The 23,243-nt window shown below is 40.6% G+C and overlaps 1 protein-coding gene across 1 annotated transcript in view; it reads left to right on the top strand.

Moving 5' to 3' along the window:
• The first annotated feature begins 3,089 nt into the window (after positions 1-3,089).
• Positions 3,090-23,243, top strand: part of GCNA (germ cell nuclear acidic peptidase) — a 60,493-nt gene continuing 40,339 nt past the window's right edge. Inside the window, exons 1-6 of the mRNA XM_049871997.1 lie at positions 3,090-3,522; positions 4,961-5,018; positions 14,154-14,200; positions 14,599-14,638; positions 18,934-19,016; positions 21,305-21,562. Coding sequence (XP_049727954.1) covers positions 3,453-3,522; positions 4,961-5,018; positions 14,154-14,200; positions 14,599-14,638; positions 18,934-19,016; positions 21,305-21,562 — 556 coding nt within the window. The 5' untranslated portion in view covers positions 3,090-3,452. The remainder of the gene's footprint in view (positions 3,523-4,960; positions 5,019-14,153; positions 14,201-14,598; positions 14,639-18,933; positions 19,017-21,304; positions 21,563-23,243) is intronic.

The raw sequence follows: 23,243 nt of genomic DNA, 5'->3' as shown, positions 1-23,243 counted from the left end.
ACCTTCCTTTCTAAAGTTTGTTTTTTAAAGTGAGTCATGTTCTTCCTATTTCTTTTCAGCAGAAATGAAATCCCAGGTAAGTATAAGTATTCAAGTATTCAATCAGTAAGTCACAGTTATCTCCAATACGTTAAATAACTGTCATCAGAGACATGTTATTTTGTAGGTAAAAAGCTCTGAAGGACCATCTGTGTATACAAATAATTATTTTTCAGACCTTCTAGGGTATTATCATGTAACTGTCTTCTGGACTTGATCTTGAAGTCTGTATGAATTCAGCCTCTAGTAGCTAACTGCACTGCTACTTGGGTTTGGAGTACAAATTAGACATTAGCCCTCCTGGAGCTTGAGCTCTTGATATTAAAAACCATAGGAATGAAATTACTGAATTTCAACAAAGGGTCAAGGGCTTGAGGCTTAAAACAGGCCAACATATGAATATATGTTTTGTCTTGTTGTACTGTACTTACGCTATCCAGCAACAGATAATTTTTTTTTCTGCTAATAGTGATCTAGATTATGTCTTTCCAAAGCGCTGAGGCAGTGCACCTATTTTGTAGTTGCAGCTGATGCCTGAATGTATCCTAGCTGACAAATTATTGATCAATAAGAACTTGAATTTCTGAAAGATTCTACTGCTGACCAAAATCTGAGCAAGGAGTCTCATATGTAATCCTTAACCAGAATTATGTATCAATGAACTGTTTAGTTTTTAACAGTATATATCAAGAAACATCAGTTTAGGGATTTCTTAATTTATTTTTTACCTGACTGGAAAATCAGTTAACTATTCTTAGCTAAAGGTTGCCAGCATGGTTGCAGATAAACTGATGTTTGAAGTTCCCCGAATTATGTAATGTGGGATAGAACAATGTACTTCCAGTGCCCTCAAGGCTGTGACCTTACAGCTATTTCACATAGCACATCGTTCCTCCTATAGGGATGGACTTTTTCCTGGCACGAAAAGTAGCCGCTGTGGTTGAAGCTTTGCTTATTGTAACAGGCTTTTGTTTCCAGGTAACATGTCTGTGGAAGACTTAATTATGAATAGAGATATAGATATTACTGGAAACTAATTTGTTTTTTTTTCTATTATACTCTGCTTTATCAAAAAAGTAAAACATATAAATCATGCTACAGAAATTCAGATGTTGTCATGCGATCTTTAAACAATAAATGAATGATTTCCCCTTAATATGACTAATGTATTTTGTGTTACGTTATATTAAATGTTGGACAGAATAATAATGGTCATCCAGTGATGAAGCACCTATATTTGAAGAGCTCAAAAAACATGAAAGGACTAGATTTCCCTACTGAAGAATTACTGTTTTCTAGTCCAGCCTGGTGGAGCAAGGGGGTTGGTATATGATCCATTAAGAAAACAAAGTATATATGACTCCTACCATATCCATTCCTACTTGTTCCTTTTTTGCTTGTGATCACTCTGGCTTCATCTACCCTTGCAGTCTCTATTCTTAATGTGGTCTATTTGTTTGGCTTTTGGGGGCTAGGTTATTTTCATTGCTACTCTGTATGGTTGGTTGAACTTATTCACAGGTATGAAGGAGGAGAATATCAGTGCATCAGGGATCAGAACAGGCTGGCTGCCAGTTTTCTCAGAGATTAAGTGAGAGGGAGACATTTATTTTATGTATTTTATTTTGTTGAGAATATACACAGCAAACATACACCAATTCAACAGTTTCTACATGTACAATTCAGTGACATCGATTACATTCAGGTTGTGCAACCATTCTCACCCTCCTCTGAGTTGTTCTTCCCCCATTAACATAAACTTAACTACCCCCTAAGGTTCCTTTCTAATCTTTTGAGTAGCTGTTGAAATTTGATCCCATATAGGTAGTTCTTAAAAGAGCATAATGCTCAAGGCAGACATGCTTTACTAGTTAAGCTAAAGTATTGTTCGGTGGAAACTTTTTTTTTTTACCCCAATAAAATTTCAGGTAGTAATTTACTTTTTAACTTCTCTGGGTTGTTATCCTCAAAGCCTTAATGTGGATTAGTGTTCGTATCCTAAAAGATGGTGTGAGAAGAAAGGCATCCAGTAGCCTACTCATGAAAGTTCTTACCTCTGCCTTCTATTTGTTAAGAATGTGCATCAGTTATTTCCAGTCTACTACTGCTGCCCTCAGTGTAAAGGAGCTGCCTTGTGTAACTTCTGGACTGCCTGTTGTTTTAAGATTCTATTCCAATCCTAATCTACTTTTGTACTTGAAGCATAGACCTCTTAATTACAGCTAATGTTTTGAGTTCTTTACCAACACCTCTGAGGCACTATTTTGTATTCTCATATTTTACAGATGAGGAAATGGGCTTGTAGAGATTAATTTGTAAGCTTGTAGAGATGGGGTTATAATGATAAGCCCCTTCTATCCAATTCCTTATCAGGAAGTACCTTTAGAAGCAGTTTGGTGGTCAAGATCTTGGGTTTTGGAACTAGTGCTGCTCGTTTCAGCTCTTGCCACTTTTTAGTTGTGTGATCTCTGTAAAATGAAAGTGCTTGACATTACGTACTTTTTTTAAGTGTCGTTATAAGGGATCTACATAAAACACTTAGAGTGGTGCCTAGCACAAAATAAACTAAAATATTATTAATTTCTTCAAATGCAGGGATGCTTAAATTATGAAATGTATGGGTGATTGTCAGAAAAATGGGCACAGTCTAGAAAGCATTTGCTTTCCCTTTTATGGTTTGTGTGTGTGTGTGTGTGTGTGTGTGTTTGGAAACAGTGCCAAAAGCCTTCAAAGTAACCACCTCCTCTTTATCTCCAAGGATGGAGTTCTCCAGTCCTCCCAGCAGCCACCTTCGGAGGATTCTGGAAGCAAACGCCATGGTTGACTTGATAGGCACTGCTGCCTTGCTCTTATCTAGGAGTCTAGGTGGTCAAACCCCCCCCCACCCCCCTCCCCTCACCCCCCCACCCCCCTCCCCTCCCCCCTCCCACCCCCCTCCCCTCACCCCCCACCCCCCCTCCCCTCACCCCCCCACCCCCCCTCCCCTCACCCCCCCCACCCCCCGCTAGCTTGAAGGGCAGGCAAACAGAAGTTTCGGTAGTTTCGGTAATTCGAGCAATGAACAGGGCTCACTTTAAGTCTCACAAGGATGAAAGTTTGTTAGAGCAGCTCGATTTTTCCCTGTCATCCAGAAAGTTAACTTAGGTACCTTTTTCCACAGAATCGGACTCGGTATGAAATGGCGCTTTCAGGACAACCCCTGGAAGTGGTAACCCTGATTCCGGAAACACTGCTTAGGCGCCAAATTTAAGTTCATTGTCTCGTAGTTTAAATTTGCCTCGTGACCATGCTGTGATAGGTGGGTACAGTGGAGGCGGGAACACGTCAGTTCCTACCTCCTGCTCAGTCTCGAGCTTTATAAAGGTCCTGCGCCTGGCGTCCCTCAGTTGCACAGGCTCTAGGTGACTTTCAACATGCAGTCGCGGGTGAGGCAAGAGTGGAAGGAGGGAAAGAAGAAACAGCAATTGAACGCGGCAGGAGGAGGTAGGTGACTGGTAGGGCTGAGGTGGGTACTGAGAGGGAACAATCTTGAAGATATCCGGGTTGAGCGGACTTGATAGTTAAAATCAAGGCTGCCATATGGCTTGGGCTCTGACCATGAACCTTGGGACTGAGACAGGCAAAATATTTGACTTGTTTACACTCAAAGGCTTTTGGAAGAAGGGATTTTTTGTTAATTATACCAACTGGTAAGGCGAGGAATGGGGAGATAGAGAATCTTGTGGAGGCGTGAGGAGGGGGAAGGATTTGAAGCCTGATCTGTGGAGGACTAGCTGGGGGCGGGGAAGTGTGAGTAGCGGAGTGGAGGTCCGTCGACGAGATCTACTCAGTGAAAGACTGGCTGGGGATGGGAGACGAAGGGAGGTGTTGGGGGATAGAAGTCCGATCTGTGGAAGACGTGCTGGGGGGGGAGGGGGACGTGGGGGGGCGTGAGACGGTGGGGGAGGTGTAGGGGGTAGGGGAGGTCAAAGCCTGAATCGTGGAAGACTGGCTGGGAGTGGCAAGTGGGAGTAGGGGGGTGGAGACGTGGGGGATGTGTAAGGTGGGTGGGGCCTTGGGGAGCACTGCGACTTCAGTGGTGGAAGGCAGGCTGGGGGCAGGAGGTGGGAACAGAACCGTGGAAGAGTGGGGGTAGAAGGTGTGGGGTAGGGAAGGGCGGGTGGGGGGGGTCAAAGCCTGATTGGCGGGAGACTGGTGAGAGGCGGTAGAAAGGGGGTGGAGGGTAGGGGGGGATTGAAGCCTGATTGGTGGAAGACGGGCTGGGGATGGGAAGCGGGAGCAGGGGAGTGGCGGCGTGGGGGAACGAAGGGGGGGTAGTTGGGGGTGGGGTCTGAGTGGTGGAAAACCACTGATTGGAGGTGGGAGTAGGGGGTAGAGGGGAGGATGATGGGTGGGGAGTGGGGCGATTGAAGCCTGATTGGTGAAAGACCTGCTGGAGGAGGAGGTGTGGGGAGGAGAGTGAGGATGCAGTCGAGGCCTGAGCATTGGAAGACCTATTGGGAGTGTGAGGGGGTAATGGTGGGGTGTTGGAGGCAGAAGTCCCTTTGGGACCAGGAGAGTAGGGGTTAAAAAAAGTCTTAAGATAGGGAGAAAAGTTAGCTGGGGGCTAATAAATAAATGGTTCTCTTGCATACCCCCTTAACATGTGGCAGCTGAGTCGAGGTGATGCGATATGCTTTGGACTTTCTGATTTGCAAAGAACTTTGGGGCCAGGTGGGATGGGTATTATGCTCTCTGGTTTTTTCCAGCCAGGAAAATTCTCCAACAAAACAAATTTATATAATTTTCACTTCACAGAGCAAAATTGAGGCTTTAAGTTAGGGTGAAGAAGCTGCTCAAAGATAAATGTAAAATGTAGAAATGTCTTATTAGTTCTGGGTGCTGGTTTTCTTAAGAAGGTATATCTTTGTCTTGACTACAGACATAGAAGTGTCCAAAGGAGAAGAGGCTAGTGGATCGCAGATCCAGGACGATGACTGGTGAGATGTGGAAAGTTCTGTTTCCCCTTAGTTGAGTCCTACTATGTTGGCAAAACAACTTTCTCAAAAAGCATATATGTTTATTTCATTTAGAGACTACAGGGTATATAACTTGGTTAGTCATAAAATGAGAATGGTAAAGAAGGATCTCAGAATAATAAGAACCTAGCCTCCTAATCAATGCATAAATCCTCTATGTAAAATCTCTTAGTGGCTGGGAGTCACAACTCCATAAAGCAGCACAATTACTATGTGATTTCTAGAAAGTTCTTCATTCTGTTGAATTTAAAACCATATTTTCTACCCCATTGTTGACAGTGCTGCCCTCTAGAGGTATTTTTCTCCATGATAACACAGTGTATTTTAGGATTTTTTTTTATATTTTATCTCTTCTAAGTCTTCTCTCTTCTGGAATACTGCCCTGTTCTGTCTCAGACAAGTATGTAAGTATAATAATAGGAGAAGTTATAAACCATAGAACAGAATAGAGACTCTGGAAATAGACTCAAATACATATGAAAATTTAGTTCATGATAAAAAAAACATTCCAAATCAGTAGGGAAAAGATGGATTACTCAACAAATAATTTGAGGATAATTGGCTGACAATATGGAAAAAAAAAGTTGGATTCTTACCTCATCACTCCTTATACCAAAATTAATTAACCATAGATCAAATATTTAAACAAAAAAATAAAACCATTAAAAATACTAGAAGAAAACATAGGTGGATTTTCCAATAATTTTAGAATAGGGAAGGTCTTTCTAAGTTTGATATCAAACCCAAAAGCATAAAAATAATTTTTAAAAACTGGAAAAAAATATTTGCATTACATATGATAAAGAGCTAATTTCCTTAATCTACAAAGAACTTTCACAAAAAGTAAATAAACCAATAGAAAATGAGCAAAGGATATGAAAAGGTAGTTCTCAGGGAAAGAAATACAAATGACCCATGTAACCTGTTGCCGTCGAGTTGATTCTGACTCATAGCGACCCTATAGGACAGAGTAGAACTGCCGCATAGAGTTTCCAAGGAGCGCCTGGAGGATTCGAACTGCCGACCTTTTGGTTAGCAGCCGTAGCACTTAACCACTACGCCATCAGGGTTTCCAAATGACCCATAGACATTAAAATTTATTCAGCTTTTAATTATATTATTTAAAATTAAAGACATGAAGGTTTAAAATATGAGATGCCATTTTCCATATATTACCTTGACAAAGATTTAAAAAAGTTTGATAATGCCTACTATTGGCAAATTTGTAGGAAAGCAGGCAATCCCGTACACTCTTGGTGGGAGTACAAATTGGTGCAATCTTTTTGGAGGGTAATCGGGCAATATCAAAATTTTAAATGCTGTGTGACGTTCTGTTCCAGTTTTAAAAACAGCATTGTGGTTAATTTCTTTATACATATATTCTCATATAATTTTATGTAAGTGCATAAATGTGTTTATGTTACCCATGCCCTTTTTGTAGTTTGGTCTTATTTTCTCTTGACTCCTTTCTTTTCCCCATCTCCCTTCTCCTTGTAACCATGTTTATATAATCATATATAGATGTATATAGGCTTTTTTCGTCTTTTTTCATTTCTGTGGAAGAAGGACATATGATTTAATCATACGTAGACTTATACCAGTACACAGAGAAATATATGTACAAGGATGTTGATTGCAGCATTGATTGTTCTGGCAAAAATTTGTAAGGAACTTAAATGTTCTAAGGGGCTAGTTGGATAAATTATGGTTCATCTAAAAAAAAATGTGGTGAGACCTATGTGTACTGATAGTGGAAAGACTACTAAGATATATAAAGTAAAAAAATCCAAGCTACAGAACAGTCTCTACAGCATAATAGTATTTGTTAAAAAAAAAAAAGTGTGTGCATTTGACTTCTACTGGTACATGCTTAGGCTTAGGAACTTTCTAGAAGAATAAATAGGATACATTATTTATCTCTGGGAAGTGGGACTGCTGGAGGAGCAGGGACAAAATGTTCCTTTCCCTCACTCCTCTTTTCAGTGTTTTTTTTTTTCTTTCAGATAAACATTTCATGATAGTTATTAAAATTGGGGGAGGGGATTAGCAAAAGAATGCAGCAAATATTACAAAATATACATCTTAACAAGTAATAAAAAGAAATGCTAATTTAAAAATTATTTACCTGTTCAACTACCAAATTTAAAATATTTACTCCTATTATGGTAATGTTGCTGACATGGTAAACTAATACAGCCCTTTGGAAATGATTACGCAAATGCACCCAGAGCTATGAAGGAGCGCTGAGCTGCTAACTGAAAGGTTGTTGGCCTGAAGCCGCTCAGTGGCTCCATGGGAGAAAGGCCTGTAGATCTTCTCTGGTAAAGATTACAGCCTAGAAAACCCTATGGGGCAGTTCTACTCTGTCACATGGGATCACTATGAGTCGAAAATCAACTGGATGGCACCCAGCAACACCAAGAGCTGTAAAACTGGTCATACTTTTGATTAATTTTGGGAAGCAATCCCAAGAAAATTCAGCTTATGAAAACAATTAAACACATAAAGATACTCTTGCAGCATTCAATTAAAAAATTAGTATGTGTTTAGAAATGCAGAAAATAAAATTGTAGCTCTGTGACCCCCAGTCACTTGCACACAAATAGGGAGTGCCCAGGGCAGATGAGTGGCATTAGTTATCCTGAGAGGTAAATGGGCACTCTGGTTTATTAGTCCCTTGTGAGTTTGGTTAACAGGAGTCACTCCTTTAGGATTTGATGAAGAATTGAAAGTAAATCTGAGTTCCTGGACATCTGGTTGGAGATTAGCCCTTGGGGCTAGTCAACAACTTGCCAGTCTCTATACCCACCCTGGCTGCAAGTTGGGACCATAATTTCCCATGATCTGGGCACTGTATTTTCATCAATGCAGACAGGATTGTTGCTGTTGTTTTTAACATCCATGTCATACTTTGGGCTGACTCTTCCTCAGACCTTTACATGGATAGGCATATATATGTAATTAAATTTTTAAATAAGAAAATTATTCCATAGTAAATGATACCTGGTAGGCAAAAGCCTCTCAAAACTTGAGGTTCTATGGGTGTTTGTGTGTGGGAGGAGGTGGAAACTAAAAACGGGTCCCCAGAACCACTTTTCTATATTAATTCATATATTTATTCAACAAATATTTATTCAATACTTCCTTTATACTGAACAATGTGAAACGGATGGATGCTTACTTCTGGGGCGGGGGGATATAAACATGTCAGTAGGCAGTCACAGTATAGTAGGGTAAGTGCTGTGATGGGGAGAAGTGCATGATCCTATAGGAATACATAGGAGGGGCAGAGATTAACTTGTTTACTTTTCGCAATAACCCTATTAGATAAGTGGCTCTTCTAGAACTGAGGCCCAAGAACTTGTTACTGCAGAAGTCTAGGCAGGAGGTGATGGTGGCTTAGAGGAGGGTGGTAGTAGTGGACTTGGAGAGATTTGAATGAACATAGGATATACTGTAGTTCATCAGTTCTGAGACTTCACATTTTAACATTTCCGAGATTGGGATGCAACTTTCATTTGATGGCAAGTTGTAGTTTAGTTGGTAGTGGTTTTTCTTTTTCTTTTTGTTGTTGTTATTGTTGTTCTTAGAGGTACATGTAATACTGTGTCTTAGATGAGATGAAATGTATTATAGAGGTAGAGCCCACAGGCTTTGCTGATGGGTAGGATATAAGAGGTGAAGGAAAGAGAGAAATCAAGGATGACTCCAAAGTTTTTGGTTTGTGTTCCTGGGTGGATGGCGGTGCCATTGACTGAGATTGGTAAGACTGCAATAGCAACAGGATTGAGGAAAGAAAGAAATAATCCTGTGTTGTTTGTGTTATATTTTGAATACTTAGTAAATATTCAAAATGTCAAGTAGAAAGTTGGAGTTCAGTGGAGAGTTCAAGGCTAGAAATATAAAATTGGGGGACATAGGGTCTAGGAACAGTGGAACGAATGATCCAGGAGAGAGGAGACAAAGATGCAGCACAGAGTGGAAAATTGCAGAGTAGAATCCTTGAGGAGGCTAGAGTGGATGAGATCTAAAGTACAAGGGAGGGGTTGGCCTTAGATAGTGGTAAGGACACTGCATCTGTTGTTAACTACAGAGAACGCAGAGTCCGGTATAGTTGCAGATAGGGTGGTAGATTTGTTGTGGGAGGATGAGGGAGTTCCTGTCTGATTGCTTCTATTTTCCCAGTGACTTGTGAGACAAGGTCATTAACAGAGTAAATGGGGTGGGAAAGGAGTTTTTGGCAGTTGGAAGAGAGAAGTACTAAAAAAAAAAAAAAACATTGCCATCAAGTCAATTCCAGCTCATAGTGACCCCGTAGCACAGGGTAGAGCTGCCTCATAGTGTTTCTAAGGCTGTAATCTTTATGGAAGCAGACTGCCACATCTTTCTCCCGTGGTGTGGCTGGTTGGTTTGATCTGCGGACCTTTCCATTAGTAGCCAAGTGCTTAACCACCGCACCACCAGGGCTCCTAGAGAACTACTGAAATACATAACGTGAGGGGTAGGGGGCTGGTTTTCATTGATTGATCAAAACCTAATTAGTACTTTCTAATGCTCACGATCTTTTTTAGCCTAAGATTCTTCATTGTGTTAATACTATCTCAACATATCCTTGATGATATGCAGAAATACGTATTTTTAAAATTACACTGTTATATACCACTTAAAACAATCAGATCAGAAAACCAAATGGGTCATCTAGCAGGCAGGTTATTGTTTCAGATTTCTTGATAGTGCCACATTTACTTAATTCATAGTCTGTTGATACTTTCAATTCACAGTTTCAAGCAAAAGAAGACTAATATTCAACTAGTGTTTCTGAAAGTGGGTCCCCTAGCTTCCTGCATTAGAATTACCTGGGTGTGTTTATTAAAGTGCAGTTTCTGATTTATGTCCTTCTGGAGTGAGACTCAAGAAGCTGTATTTTAAACAAGTTCATGAGGTGATGCTGAATGCATGCTAAAGCTTGTGAACTACTGCTTTCCCTGGAAAACTTCAACCCAGCTCCTGGATACCTCCTACTAGTCCTGGAGACTCACGTGTCACTTCTTCTAGGAAGTGTTTCATGACTTAGATTAGATGCTCCTTCCATCTCTGTCGTCAGAGGCCTTATAATACTAATACTATATTGTATATATAAAGACTTTTCTGTCTTTGCCACTAGACTTTATTTTCTTGTAGTCCCGGTACCAACATATGTTGAATCAATGAATGAACCACAGATGTAGTCATCATATTCAATTATAACATATTTATTGATTTTTTAAAAGATAACCAAGGGAATATGGGCCTGTGGTAAAAATATCCAAGCAATATAGAAGCGTATAAAGTAAAAAGTGAAAGTTCACCCTCATACGCATACCCTCCCATTCTTCTGAAGTAATAATTATTAATAATTTGGTGTTGGTCTTTCTAGATCTTTTTGCATAGTCATATAAAGTCTTTATGCTTTGTGGTCCCAGTTTCAAGGAGATCTTTGAATCTTTTACTTTAAAGTTTTTGAGGGCTCTGATGTATCTTTAAAGGCTTCTAATGTTATTTCATAGTTCTTTCATGTTAGAATTCTGGTTAAACCAACTGGCTCTTCCTAGGTGCATGTATCTCCTAATAACGGTAACATGAGCCTTGAAGTACCTTCTAGGGACTTAAACTCTTGATGGTGAATTGTACTTGGAAAGGTACCTAACAAAATTTGCCTCCTTTTTGTGTATGTATTTTTTCCTTCCTTGGGCCATTGTTCTGTTGCTTACTATTTGTCTTAGTCATCTAGTGCTGCTATAACACAAATACCACAAGTGGATGGCTTTAACAAAGAGAAATTTATTTCTGCACAGTAAAGCAGGCTAAAAGTCCAAATTCAGGGTGTCAGCTTCAAGGGAAGGTTTTCTTTCTCTGTCAGCCTTCTCATCAATCTTCCCCCAGACTAGGAGCTTCTCTGCGCAGGGACCCTGGGTCCAAAGGCTGCGCTCTGCCCCCATCACTGCTTTCTTGGTGGTCTGAGGTCCCCCTGTCTCTCTGCTCCCTTCTTTCTTTTATATCTCAAGAGATTGCCTCAAGATACAATCCAGTCCTGTAGGTTGAGTCCTGCCTCACTAACACAACTGCCGCCCATCTTCTCCCATTAACATCGTAGAGGCAGGATTTACAACATATAGGAAAATCACACACCAGCCAAACTGATACACATTTTGGGGGGGACATAATTCGATCTATGACACTATCCAACCTGGAATTTGATATTTTACCTTTAGGGATTAGGGTGGGGCTCTCTGTTCTCTGTTGTGCTACTTTTTTTTTTGTCATGTTTTAGATCCCTTGTTCCTTTTGCTTGACCTCTCAGAAAATGTGTATGTGTGTGTAACATAAAAGTATGTAAGAAAATAGAAAAAGTATGACTCACTTTTTAGTTGGTGTAATAGGTTTTTTAGAAGAGAAAGAAAACAGTTTTATTACTGAATAAGCATTAAACCAAAATGTGATGTATCACAGGTAATCCACGAAAGAGACTGCAGAGACAGAAAGGAACCTTGCCTTTTATATAGCTAAGTGACTACAACCCGTTACATTGATGTTTTCAAGATAAAATTGCTAATTTTCTTATATCTTTATGGTAGGAGGTAGGTAGAGCCACCTGAAGTTATGCTAATCTTCCTGAGAATAGAGTTTAAGATGACTAAGGCCATGTGTTGGCCTATACCCGGGGAACCTTATACTCAGCAAGAGTTTTCTTTCCTGATTAAACAACAACAAAAACTACTACTGAAGAAGTCCAGTGTACAGTGATTGATAAATGAACAGGGAATTTAATCAAGGTGGTGAGCCAGCATGTATCTTGAAAGACAGAAAAGATGTACAATCAGCTCAGTATCAACCTTCTAGGCCAAATTAAAAGTCCTGAAGAAGTGGTCAAGTCTAACTTTTTATATGTAAAACCTGAACTTCCTCACAGTTATTATGTCCACCTTCTTTAACACATATGGTATTGTCTGAGAACTATATATCACAATAACTAATGATAAGATTACCTATGATTAGGTCCTAGAATGTAGTCAGTATCCCAGCATTGAACTGATGCTTATTGCAGCCTGACTCTTCAGAGCTAGATTCTGGATCTGTGTAATGGATGGCTGGCAGCAGGGTATCCAGTGGGCTGCTCTCTGGGAGTGGGATGGTCCTGAGCAGGAATATGCCTTGACTTCACCTCAGGCAGTGCTGGACAGCTGTCTGGTAACTATAACAACAGACAAAGCAGCTTGCCACAGGATAGTGAAGAATGAGTGCTAAGGCATCTGATAAACTGTGAGACAGAGAAGCAGGAGGCCCCAGCATCAAGGTTTATTGCAGGTAATAGTTGTAGCTTTGGAATCACCCTTTTTTTGCTCTTCATTGAAATGGACTTCAGTTTTTGTCCGTTGACCTAGGTACCAATCCCAACGAATTAGGCCTTCTTCAAGTAGTCAAGCCCTAAAAGCTGACCTTGCGTAGACATACCCTTTGGATTTTAATGACAATGTCTTTACCTTTCCCCTGTGACCCCTCTTGGAATTCAGTTTCATATCTTTAAATAGGAATATATCACTTGGCAGAAAACAGACTTCTCAGTTAACATTCTTCTCCTATCTTTGATTCACCTGTAAGGACTGAGTAGTATGTTGCTTCTAATTTTTCTCCACCTCTCCTGTCATCCTTCTCACTTCATAAACACTTAAAGCCTTTTTGCATTTCAGAAGCTCTGACTGGCTGTTCTCTTCATTTATTTGAGATTTTTGACATTTGGTTGCTTATGATGTTAGTTGTTGTTAGGTGCCATAGAGTCGATTCCGACTCAGCGACCCCATGTACAAAAGAAGGAAACACTGCCCAGTCCTGTGCCATGCCCACAATCATTGTTATGCTTGAGCCCATTGTTGCAGCCACTGTGTCAATCCATCTCGTTGAGGATCTTCCTCTTTTTTGTTGACCCTGTACTCTACCAAGCATGATGACCTTCTCTAGGGGCTGATCTCTCCTGACAACATGTCCAAAGTATGTAAGACGTAGTCTCGCCATCCTTGCTTCTAAGGAGCATTCTGGTTGTACTTCTTCCAAGACAGATTTGTTCATTCTTTTGGCAGTCCATGGTATATTCAATATGTTTCACTAACACCACAATTCAAAGGCATCAATTCTTCTTTGTTCTTCCTTATTCATTGTCCAGCTTTCGCATGCGTATGATGCAGTTGAAAATACCATGGCTTGGGTCAGGTGCACCTTAGTGCTTTTCAGCACTTTAAAGAGGTCTTTTGCAGCAGATTTGCCCAATGCAATGTGTCTTTTGATTTCTTGACTGCTGCTTCCATGGATGTTGATTGTGGATCCAAGTAAAACGAAATCCTTGACAACTTCAATCTTTTCTCTGTTTATCGTGATGTTGCTTATTGGTCCAGTTGTGAGGATTTTTGTTTTCTTTATGTTGAGGTGTAATCCATGCTGAAGGCTGTGGTCTTCGATCTTCATCAGTAAGTGCTTCAAGTCCTCTTCACTTTCTGCAAGCAAGGGGTTGTGTCATCTGCATAACGCAGGTCGTTAATGAGTCTTCCACCAATCCTGATGCCCCATTCTTCTTCATACAGTCCAGCTTCTTGGATTATTTGCTCAGCACACAGAGGGAATAGTTATGGTGAAAGGATACAACCCTGACGCACACCTTTCCTGACTTTAAACCACACGACGTCCCGTTGTTCTGTACGAACAACCAACCCTTGATCTATGTACAGGTTCCTCATGAGCCCAATTAAGTGTTCTGGAATTCCCATTCTCTGCAATGTTATCCATAATTTGTTATGATCCACACAGTCGAATGCCTTTGCATAGTCAATAAAACACAGGTAAACATCTTTCTGGTATTCTCTGCTTTCAGCCAAGATCCACCTCCATGTCCTCTTCTGAAACCGGCCTGAATTTCTGGCAGTTTCCTGTTGATATACTGCTGCAGCCACTTTTGAATGATCTTCAGCAAAATTTTACTTGCATGTGATATTAATGATATTGTTCAATGATTTTTGCATTTATGACATTAGTAGTCTACCTTTTAAAAAGTATCTTTTGTTTTTGCAGTTGCAGTGTTACTCATGACTCAAGTGGCGATAAAGAACTTGAGGCCTGTAAGTAGAGTCTACTTAAACCAGTAATTTACATTTTAAAATGGAATTTAACCATGTCTTTATAGAGATGACTGGAATGTGATTTGGGACATTTGGCATAAGGTAGTCTGAGGGTTAGCTACCTTTAAGGGCTTCCTTTAGGATGGTGAAATGAAGTTTATTTCCCTTCTGTTAGGAGCAGAGGAAGTTTTCTGCGTTCCTTTTCCAATTTACTTCCTTTACCTTTTTGGTGCTGGGTCTCCTTACTTTTATTTCTTCTCTGTATTCCGGGGCGGGGGGATATAAGATTCCACCCTAAATTTTAACCAGCTCTGATTTATGAACTCTGGTTTTAGGAAGTTAAAGACATGGATAAACATATTTTATCATACTTCTAATGCCTTCTTTATATGATTTAGTTGTGGCCAGAATGAGAATGGGAAAGAAGAGACCTGTCAGGTGAGTAGGAAAATTATTGAAATGACTTTTTTTTTTAAGGAATAGTGTTTTAGGAAAGAAGACTTAAGAATAAATGCTACACGTGTGGTGTTCAGCAGGATCATACTGGGTATCTCACCTCGCAGCCAGGTTTAAAATATTGGATTCGTTATCCCATAGCCCATTGTCAGTTTCTTCAAAATATCTCTGGGAATCATCCCTTAACTTCCATTCTTCACTAGCTCAAGCCCCTACCAGTTTCACTCTGGTGTTAGTACAATAGCTTTTTATTTATTATTGTACTTTATGTGAAAGTTTATAGCTCAAGTTAATCTCTCATGCAAAATTTTTGTACACATATTGTCATGTGACACTACTGCAGTCCCTACAATGTGACAGCACACTCCCCCTTTCCACCCGGGTTTCCCGTGTCCATGCAGTCAGCTCCTGTCCCTTCCCGCCTTCTCATCCTGTCTTCGGAGAGGAGCTGCCCATTTGGTCTCGTGTATCTGCTTGAACTAGAAAGCACACTCTTCACGAGTATTATTTTGTGTTTTATAATCTAGTCTAATCGTTGTCTGAAGAGTGCTGTCTGGGAATGGTTTTAGTTCTGGGTTAACAGAGCATCTGGGGGCCATGGCTTCAAGGGTCCCTCCAGTCTCAGTCAGACCATTAAGTTTGGTCTTTTTACCTGAATTTGAATTCTCCTCCACACTTTGCTCCCAGTCCATCAGGGGCTCTCTGTTATGTTCCCTGTCAGGGCAGATATTGGTGGTAGCCAGGCACCATCTAGTACTTCTGGTCTCTGGCTGATGGAATCCGTGGTTTATGTGGCCCCTTTGTCTCTTGGGCTATTATTTTCCTTGTGTCTTTGGTGTTCTTCATTCTCCTTTGCTCCAAGTGGGTTGGGACCATGGCTGCTTGCGAGCTTTTAAGACCCCAGACACCACTCACCAAAGTGGGATGCAGAACATACCATAGCTTTTTAAAAGGACTCCTTGCCTTGATCTCTTCCTTCTCTGAGCCAGCCTGCATACCACTTCCAGATTAATCTCTGAGATACTGCTTTGATCATCTGGCCCTAACTTTTTTTCCAGCCTTATATACTACTATTTCTCTTTAATGAAACCCTCTGCCCTAGCCAGAGCTAGATTGAGGGATATTGCCCAGGTGTCAAACTATAGGGAGTGCTTAAAAAATCACTGGAATAAATCCAAAATGTGGTGCTAGATGACTATGGTTTTCACACTGACTCCTTGAATTACTATAGAAATGTGAACTGTAAATGTATTTTTTAATTTTATTTATTTTGTTGTTGAGAATATACACAGCAAAACATACACCAATGCCATAGTTTCTGCATGTACAATTCAGTGACATGGATTACATTTTTCGAGTTGTGCAATCATTTTCTCACCCTCCTCCTCTGAGTTGTTCTTCCCCCATTAACGTGAACTCACTGCCCCCTAAGGTTCTTATCTATTCTTTCAAGTTGCTGTTGTTGGTTTGATTCCATATAAATAGTTCTTAAAAGAGTGTGATGCTCAAGGCAGGCATTTTTCTTCTACTAGTTGAGCTAAATTATTGTTTGGTTTTAAGATGACTTCAAGGGATATTTTTAGTTTAAGGCTTAAAGATCATCTCAGGGCAATAGTTTCTGGAGTCCATCCAGCCTTCATGGCTCCAGAAAGCCTGGAGTCCATATTTGAAATTCTGTTCTGCATTTTCCCCCTTTTGATCAAGATTCCTCTATAGAATCCTTGATCATAATGTTTGGTGATAGTAGCCGAGCACCATCCGGGTTTTCTGGTCTCATGACAAAGGTGGCAGTTGTTCATGGGAGCAGTCAACCACCATTTCATGTCCTTCTCCTATTCCTGATTCTCCTTCTTTCTGTATTGCTCCAGGTATATAGAGACAAGTCGTTGTGCTTTGGATGTCTGCTTGCAAGCCTTTAAGACCCTAGGCAGTACACAATGAAATAGGAGATAGAATTGAAGCACTAAACACCTTAGGAGGCCAATTAACTGGGATGTCTCATGAAACCATGACTCCAAACCTCCAAACCAAGGAACCAAATCCCATGAGATTTTTGGTTGTACATAAGCAGCCTTAGCAGCTACTCTTTTTCTTTTTTTGTCATTGTTGTAAATATGTCTATCACACCACTTTTGCCAATTCAACTTTTTACAGGTGTACAACTTCTTGACAGCATTTACAGTAATTGGCTGTGCAACCCTACCCTCAATAAATGCGAGTTTTCCATCACCATTAACCCCCCTTTCCCCTCCCCACCCACTCCTGGTAACCACTAATAAAATTTGATCTCTATATATTTGCTTTTCCTTGTCTTTTTATATAAGTGAAAAATAAAAAAACCAAACTCATTGCCATCAAGTCGATTCCGACTCATAGCGACCCTGTAAGACAGAGTAGAACTGCCCCATAGGGTTTCCAAGGAGTGGCTGATGGATTCGAACTGCTGACCTCTTGGTTAGCAGCTGTAGCTCTTAACCACTAAGCCACCAGTGAGGTCATACAGTATTTGTCCTTTTGTGACTGACTTATTTCACTCAGTTTAATGTCTTCCAGCTCCATCCATATTGAAGCATGTATCAAGACTTCATTTCTCCTACTAACTGAGTAGTATTCCATTGTGTGTATGTGCCACGTTTTGTTTATCCGTTTATCCACTGATGGGCATTTAGGTTGTTTCCACCTTTTGGCTATTGTGAACAGTGCTGCAGTGAACACTGGTGTACAAGTGTCCGTTTGAGTATCTGCTTTCAAGTCTTTTGGGTATATACCTAGGAGTGGAAATGCTAGGTCATAAGGTAGTTCTAACGGAAACCCTGGTGGCATAGTGGTTAAGCTCTATGGCTGCTAACCAAAGGGTCAGCAGTTCGAATCCGCCAAGCGCTCCTTGGAAACTCTACGGGGCAGTTCTACTCTGTCCTATAGGGTCTCTATGAGTCGGAATCGACTCGATGGCACTGGGTTTGGGTATGGTAGTTCTATTTTTAGTTTTTTGAGGAAATGCCAAACTGTTTTCCACAACAGCTATACCATTTTGCATTCCCACCAGCAATAGATAAGAGTTTCAGTTTCCCCACATGGTCCCTACACTTGTTACTTCCGTCTTCCTTTTTTTTTTTTTTTAAATCTTAGCCTTCCTTGTGGGAGTGAAATGGTATCTCTTTGTGGTTTTGATTTGCATCTCTTTGATGGCTAATGACATTGAGTGTGTTTTCATGTGTTTGGTGGCCATTTGAATGTCCTCTTTCGTGAAACGTTGATTCAAGTCCTTTGCTTATTTTGTGCTTGAGTTATTAGTCTCTTTGTTGTTAAGTTATCGAAATTTTTTATATATTCTGGTTATTAGATTCTTACTGGATGCGTGGTTTCCGAAGATACTCTCACAGCCGGTAGCTTGCCTTTTCCCTTTTTTGGTAAAGTCTTTTGACGAACAGAAGTTTTTTTAATTTTTATGAGGTCCCACTTATTTGTTTATTTTTTGCTGTTTGTGCTTTTGTTATTAGATTAGATAATCTATTGTTGAAAGCTGGGCTCTACAGCATTGCCCCTGCAAAGGTATTTTTTTTTTGTCTCGTGATAAAAGTATATCATACTTCTTGTACCAAAAAAAGCCCAAGCCCATTGCCATTAAGTTGATTCCCACTCATAGTGACCGTTTGGGAAATGCAGAAAGGTGATGAATTCCAACCCTGCTAGAACCTCTGACCCAAGTACCATGGCTGGCCAAGAATGAGGATCCCACAGAAGAGCTCACCACCACCTAGGCTGCACAGGGGCACTGCTGAGATCATCTCTTGCCAGAGCAATCTGTCAGAGTGTGGTGCTAGCTTCAAGTTGCAAAGAGTGGTGTTGAGGAGAAATCTCCTGCTCTAAGACTGTTTTTCTCCATCTTTGGCTCTCTACCCTTCTTCTCAGACAAGTGGATCTCAAAGTCGATAAAGAAAAATGACAATGAACTGAACATTTCCCTCATCTATTTCCCACTGCACCTAAGCTACTGGAATATATACTCTCTCTGACAGGGCCATCTCACTCTCAGTATTTGACAGACACCTTCTGAAAGGGTGCAAAGGATGAAAAGATGCCATGGAAATATTTAGTAGAAAATTGGAAAAGAGAAAAATCAGGAATAATGGGAAGATTAAGTAGTTCCAACAAAGGGTAACAGAGTGATTTCAGGAACCAAAAAAAATTTTTTTTTAAGTGATCATGTTCATTGTTGGAAAGGTAGAAAACGCCATGAAAAGAAGAATGCTGCATCCATATTTTTTGTTTTTCAGCTGTGTGGTGACTGACTCAGAATCAGATGACGAATACTTCGATGAGGAAAATAAAGTTAAGATGTGCGAAACAAGTAGCGAAGGCAAGTACACTACCAACGCTTAGAGAAGTGCTTGAGCTCTGAGGCCTCACTACACACAGTACATGTAGCCTAACTAAACTTTCTATTCTGGAATCACTTAGTAGTGAGTGTTACCATTTCTTTTTTCACGTGCTCGGAGATAGATATGGCTGGCCTCATCACATCTCCTGGTAAGTTTCCTAATGCAGCAGTAACTGTTCTTGCTGCCTTATGCCTCAGGCATCCCCCCTCAGTAGAGTTCTTACCTATCTAGAACAATATCAAGGAAGCAGAGGGGGGACAGTCAAGAACTGAGGCTTAGAAGTATGAAGGCCGTTCCGCTCTTTTCTCCCTGTCTAGGTATGGGAATGGCAAAGAGGAGGAAAGAGGAATAATGGGTATGGACTCGTTCTTCTTTCCAGCTTAATGGAAAAGCTTGGGTGGATAATAGTCATGGGTCAGCAGGCAATGACTTGTCAGGGAAAATGCTTGCTTTCTCCATCTAGCTGTTTGTCTTTGCCTTTCTCTACATTTTCTAGAGATTTTTTTTTTCTTAGAGCTTGTTTCCCGCAGCAGGTCCTTGTCTCTTTGCATTCGGAGGCTTTTTTTTAACCTTTTGGGAAGCCCAGAGCTTTACTCACAGTTCAGAACCTGCCCAGCTGGCATGAAACACATGAAGACTAGGAGCTTCTTAAGCATTAAGGATGATATTTTATTTATCTTTATTTGCTCAGTACCAGGTATAGGGCATGAAACATAGGCACCTAGTTAATGCTTGCTGAACTGAACTTAACTGAAAATTGGAGGTCCCGAAAGCACAGGCTATTTCCTTGCTAAGTACCCAAGAGCTACAGTCGGTCAGAGTTTCCTAGCCAACCTGGGATATTAGAACAGGAACAGGAGAGGTGGCTTGGAACCCTAGTCTCCTACAGTTTCACCACCTGCTCCTCTAATTTCTTTATTTCCTCTCTGTTTCTAGCTCTGGGTGGATGTGGCTAAGCAGGGCAGAGGTCCAGCTGTAGAGTAGGGGGTGTGACAAGTTACTGTAATGCAAGGGGAACCTGAAGGGAGGTAGCTCCAGAGCAGGGTATGAATGACAGAGCCAGAAACCAGTTCATCACCATAGGCCACAAGTTGCTTACTTCTTGAATCAGAGCATGTTGTTTAAGTGTTCAAGGGCTTTACTGGGGCTGCCTTGAGGTGCCCCTCACAGTGTTATAGGAACACGCTGGTCTTGCTGTTGGCCCTGCAGAGCATCTTCTTTTGAGGAGGGAAATTTCCAACCAGGCTTCTCTTACCTTTCTGACCCTTGGACTCTAGCTGTGGGCATCCATCCCAGTAATGGGGGCGGGGGGGCAGTGACGATTGTCTTCGTAAATTTCTTTTTTCTCCTCCATGAGTCGTTTCTTTTGTTGTTATGTAATGAATTTAGACAATTTTACGGAAAGAGAAGGTCTGATGAGTTTTAACACATACTTCCAACCTTACTTCTGATCTTTGTCAATTTTTAAAATATATCTTAAGCAGTGTGTCACTACTTTTTAAAAAAAAATTTCAACTGCAGGTGGGAAATCTTTTAATTTTCTCAGAAGGATGATTTTTTTTTTTTTTACCGTAGGGACACTCCCTCCTTTCTCTTTACTTATTGAATATTTGAAGTTTTTTGATAATTAGCTCAAATAACAGATGAGACTCTCAAAAAAAATTATCCCAAATCTCCATTTTTTGGATAAAGAGTTTTTGTACCGCAAATACATCTTCACATCTTCCTCATGCCATGGTTTATATTTTTATATTTGGAAACCTAGAAATTGAGCTCTGCACAGACTTCAGAGACCATCTGGTGTTAAAAAAAAAAAAAACACCCATTTATTTAAAGAACCCCTCAGTGAGGGGCAGTGGTATTCCTAATGTTTCTAAGGCCTCTTACTCAGTGGTTTTGAGAGCTTTGGATATATGGAATAGTTAAAAAATTAAATTTTGATGACCAACATAAAGTTGCCGATTAAAAAAAAATTTAATGAAGGAAATAAATTTCCAGCTACTACTTACTAGGACCATAATTTCATGGAGAGCACCAAAAATTTAGCAAGGACATAATCTCAAAATATAGGGCAGTCTTTTAAATTGTAGAAATAGAATAACTGTGGTTCTAAAAAGTCTTAATGTCATAGCTCCTGACTTATTTAACTTGTGTGCAATAATCTGCTGAAGTTTAGTGAATAAGGGCATGGAGGGAGGGAGTATGTGTGTGTGTGTGTGAGAGAGAGAGAGAGAGAGAAAGAGAGATTGTATCTCTTGAATTTCAGATGAGATTCTGGAAAAGTCATCTGATACTGATGAAGAGTTTGCCACCGGGAAGCTTCCATTTCTTCTTGATGATGATAGCGTTGATTTGGAGGTTGACAAGCAGAATCCTGGTGAAAACCTCTGCCAACCACCAAATGCTACTGAGCCTAAAGTAGAAAATGTGGATGGAAAGTTGTCAGCTGATGAAGAGTTGGAACCTGTGGTGGAACAACCAAAGAAAAAGAAAAAGAAAACCAAAAATATCTCTGTGACACCTGGTAAGCCAAGTATGCCTATCCTGCCTAATATCCTTAGCCAGCCACAAGTGCCAGGCATGCCCATCCTGCCTGGTATGCTCTTTCTGCAGGAGATGTTTGTCTCATCAGGTGTGCCTATACTGTCTACCAACCCTAAGTCATTTTGGCAACTTCATAGTGGCCAAGGTAGGTAGCCATCTCAGTGAAAAGGATCTTTCAGGGAATGGTGGAGGAACTCAGTCTGTATTCTAGATCGAAGAGTTGCGTAGGGCTAAACTAATCAGCAAATACTTAAGAATCAATTAACTGCAAACAGAACAAAATGCAAGCCCTTAGTCTTTGTATTCAAGGAATTTTCAGACTAATTTGGAAGGTGGAAATAATATATGTGAAATAACAGTTGAGTACTGATTAACTACAGTAGGAAATTCAGAGAATGTACAGGTTAACGAGCACTTGGGTAGTTAGCAAAGGTGTATCTTAGCCGAAGTGAGGGATGGGTCCAAAATCCTTTTGGTTGTATGGGCTTGATACGAGAGGGCCTTCACAGTGGGGCAGACAACCTGAGCGAAGACCTGAAACTGGAATGAGCATATGAGTGGAAGTAAAGTTACTGGCCTGGCTACAGAGGAGGGAAAGTATCCAATCTGAAACACCTGGCAAGTGTACACTAATGGAAGGTTTGGGATTGGTTTGTTGTTGCCATTTAAAACTGTCATATACAGTGAAACCCGTGAGAACCGGAACTCAACGGGACTGCCTTGTTTTTCCAGGTCTCGCAAGTTTTCTGCCTTTTGTAGGGTGTAGTCTTACCATTTTTCTATCGCTTGTTTTAGTGGAAAATATTTGCGTTTTCCTTCACTGACAGGTTTCCGCCTTACACAGGTTCCAGCTTTTGAAGACTTTATTGTAGTAGGAAGGAGGTGCAACATTAGTTTTGCAGATGGCCCTGAGGGAAGGTTGACCCAGATGAGTTTTGATGGGGGCCAGTTTTCCTTGGCTTGGTATGGAGGATTAAAAGTGAGGTAGACAGTTTTTATTTGACTTGATTCAGAAATTGTTCTCTAAAACTAAACAAACTCTTTTTTTGTGTTTACAAATTGCACCACAGCACCAATGTCCCTGCTGCTCCTCTTGAGCTTACATGATAAATATAATTTTTCTTCACTATTTTACAATTGAACACTAAGGGGGAAGATAGGATTCCACCATCTTGGAAGGGTTATTTGAGCTGTTGGCAGGATCTTTAAAAGTATAAAGAAGCCAGTCAACCTTCCCACCCATTTTCTTCTTGCTCTCTGAACATATCACATGTTCTCATTTTCTCCATGTCTTAGTAGTTGCTGTTTCCATCTACCTAGAGTGCTTTCTTACTGCATTTTTTGTCCTGAGGCAATCTCATTTTTCTTAGGACCCATCCCAATTGTTACTTCCTCTCTGAAGCCCTAAGTCAGAATTATTCCTCCCTCTTGGGTTCCCAAAGCTCTTAGAACTCATCTCTACGAAAGCGCTAATCACACTGTGTTATAATATGTCTCTGAATCTCTCTCCCCCAAATGACTGTGAACCTCTTGCAGGGAGAACTCTTAACTCTCTTTTAATCTCTCCCTGGTGCTCGGCACATAATGTTTAGTAATTTTTTTTAAATAAATGAATGAATGGCATGAGCCGTAAGTCTCTGGCTAGAGCACCTAGGCAGTAT

Source organism: Elephas maximus, chromosome X (genome assembly GCF_024166365.1).
Source record: "Elephas maximus indicus isolate mEleMax1 chromosome X, mEleMax1 primary haplotype, whole genome shotgun sequence".
Classification (NCBI taxonomy): domain Eukaryota; kingdom Metazoa; phylum Chordata; class Mammalia; order Proboscidea; family Elephantidae; genus Elephas; species Elephas maximus.
Note: the sequence above shows the minus strand (reverse complement) of the source record. Positions and strands in the feature narration are given on the sequence as shown.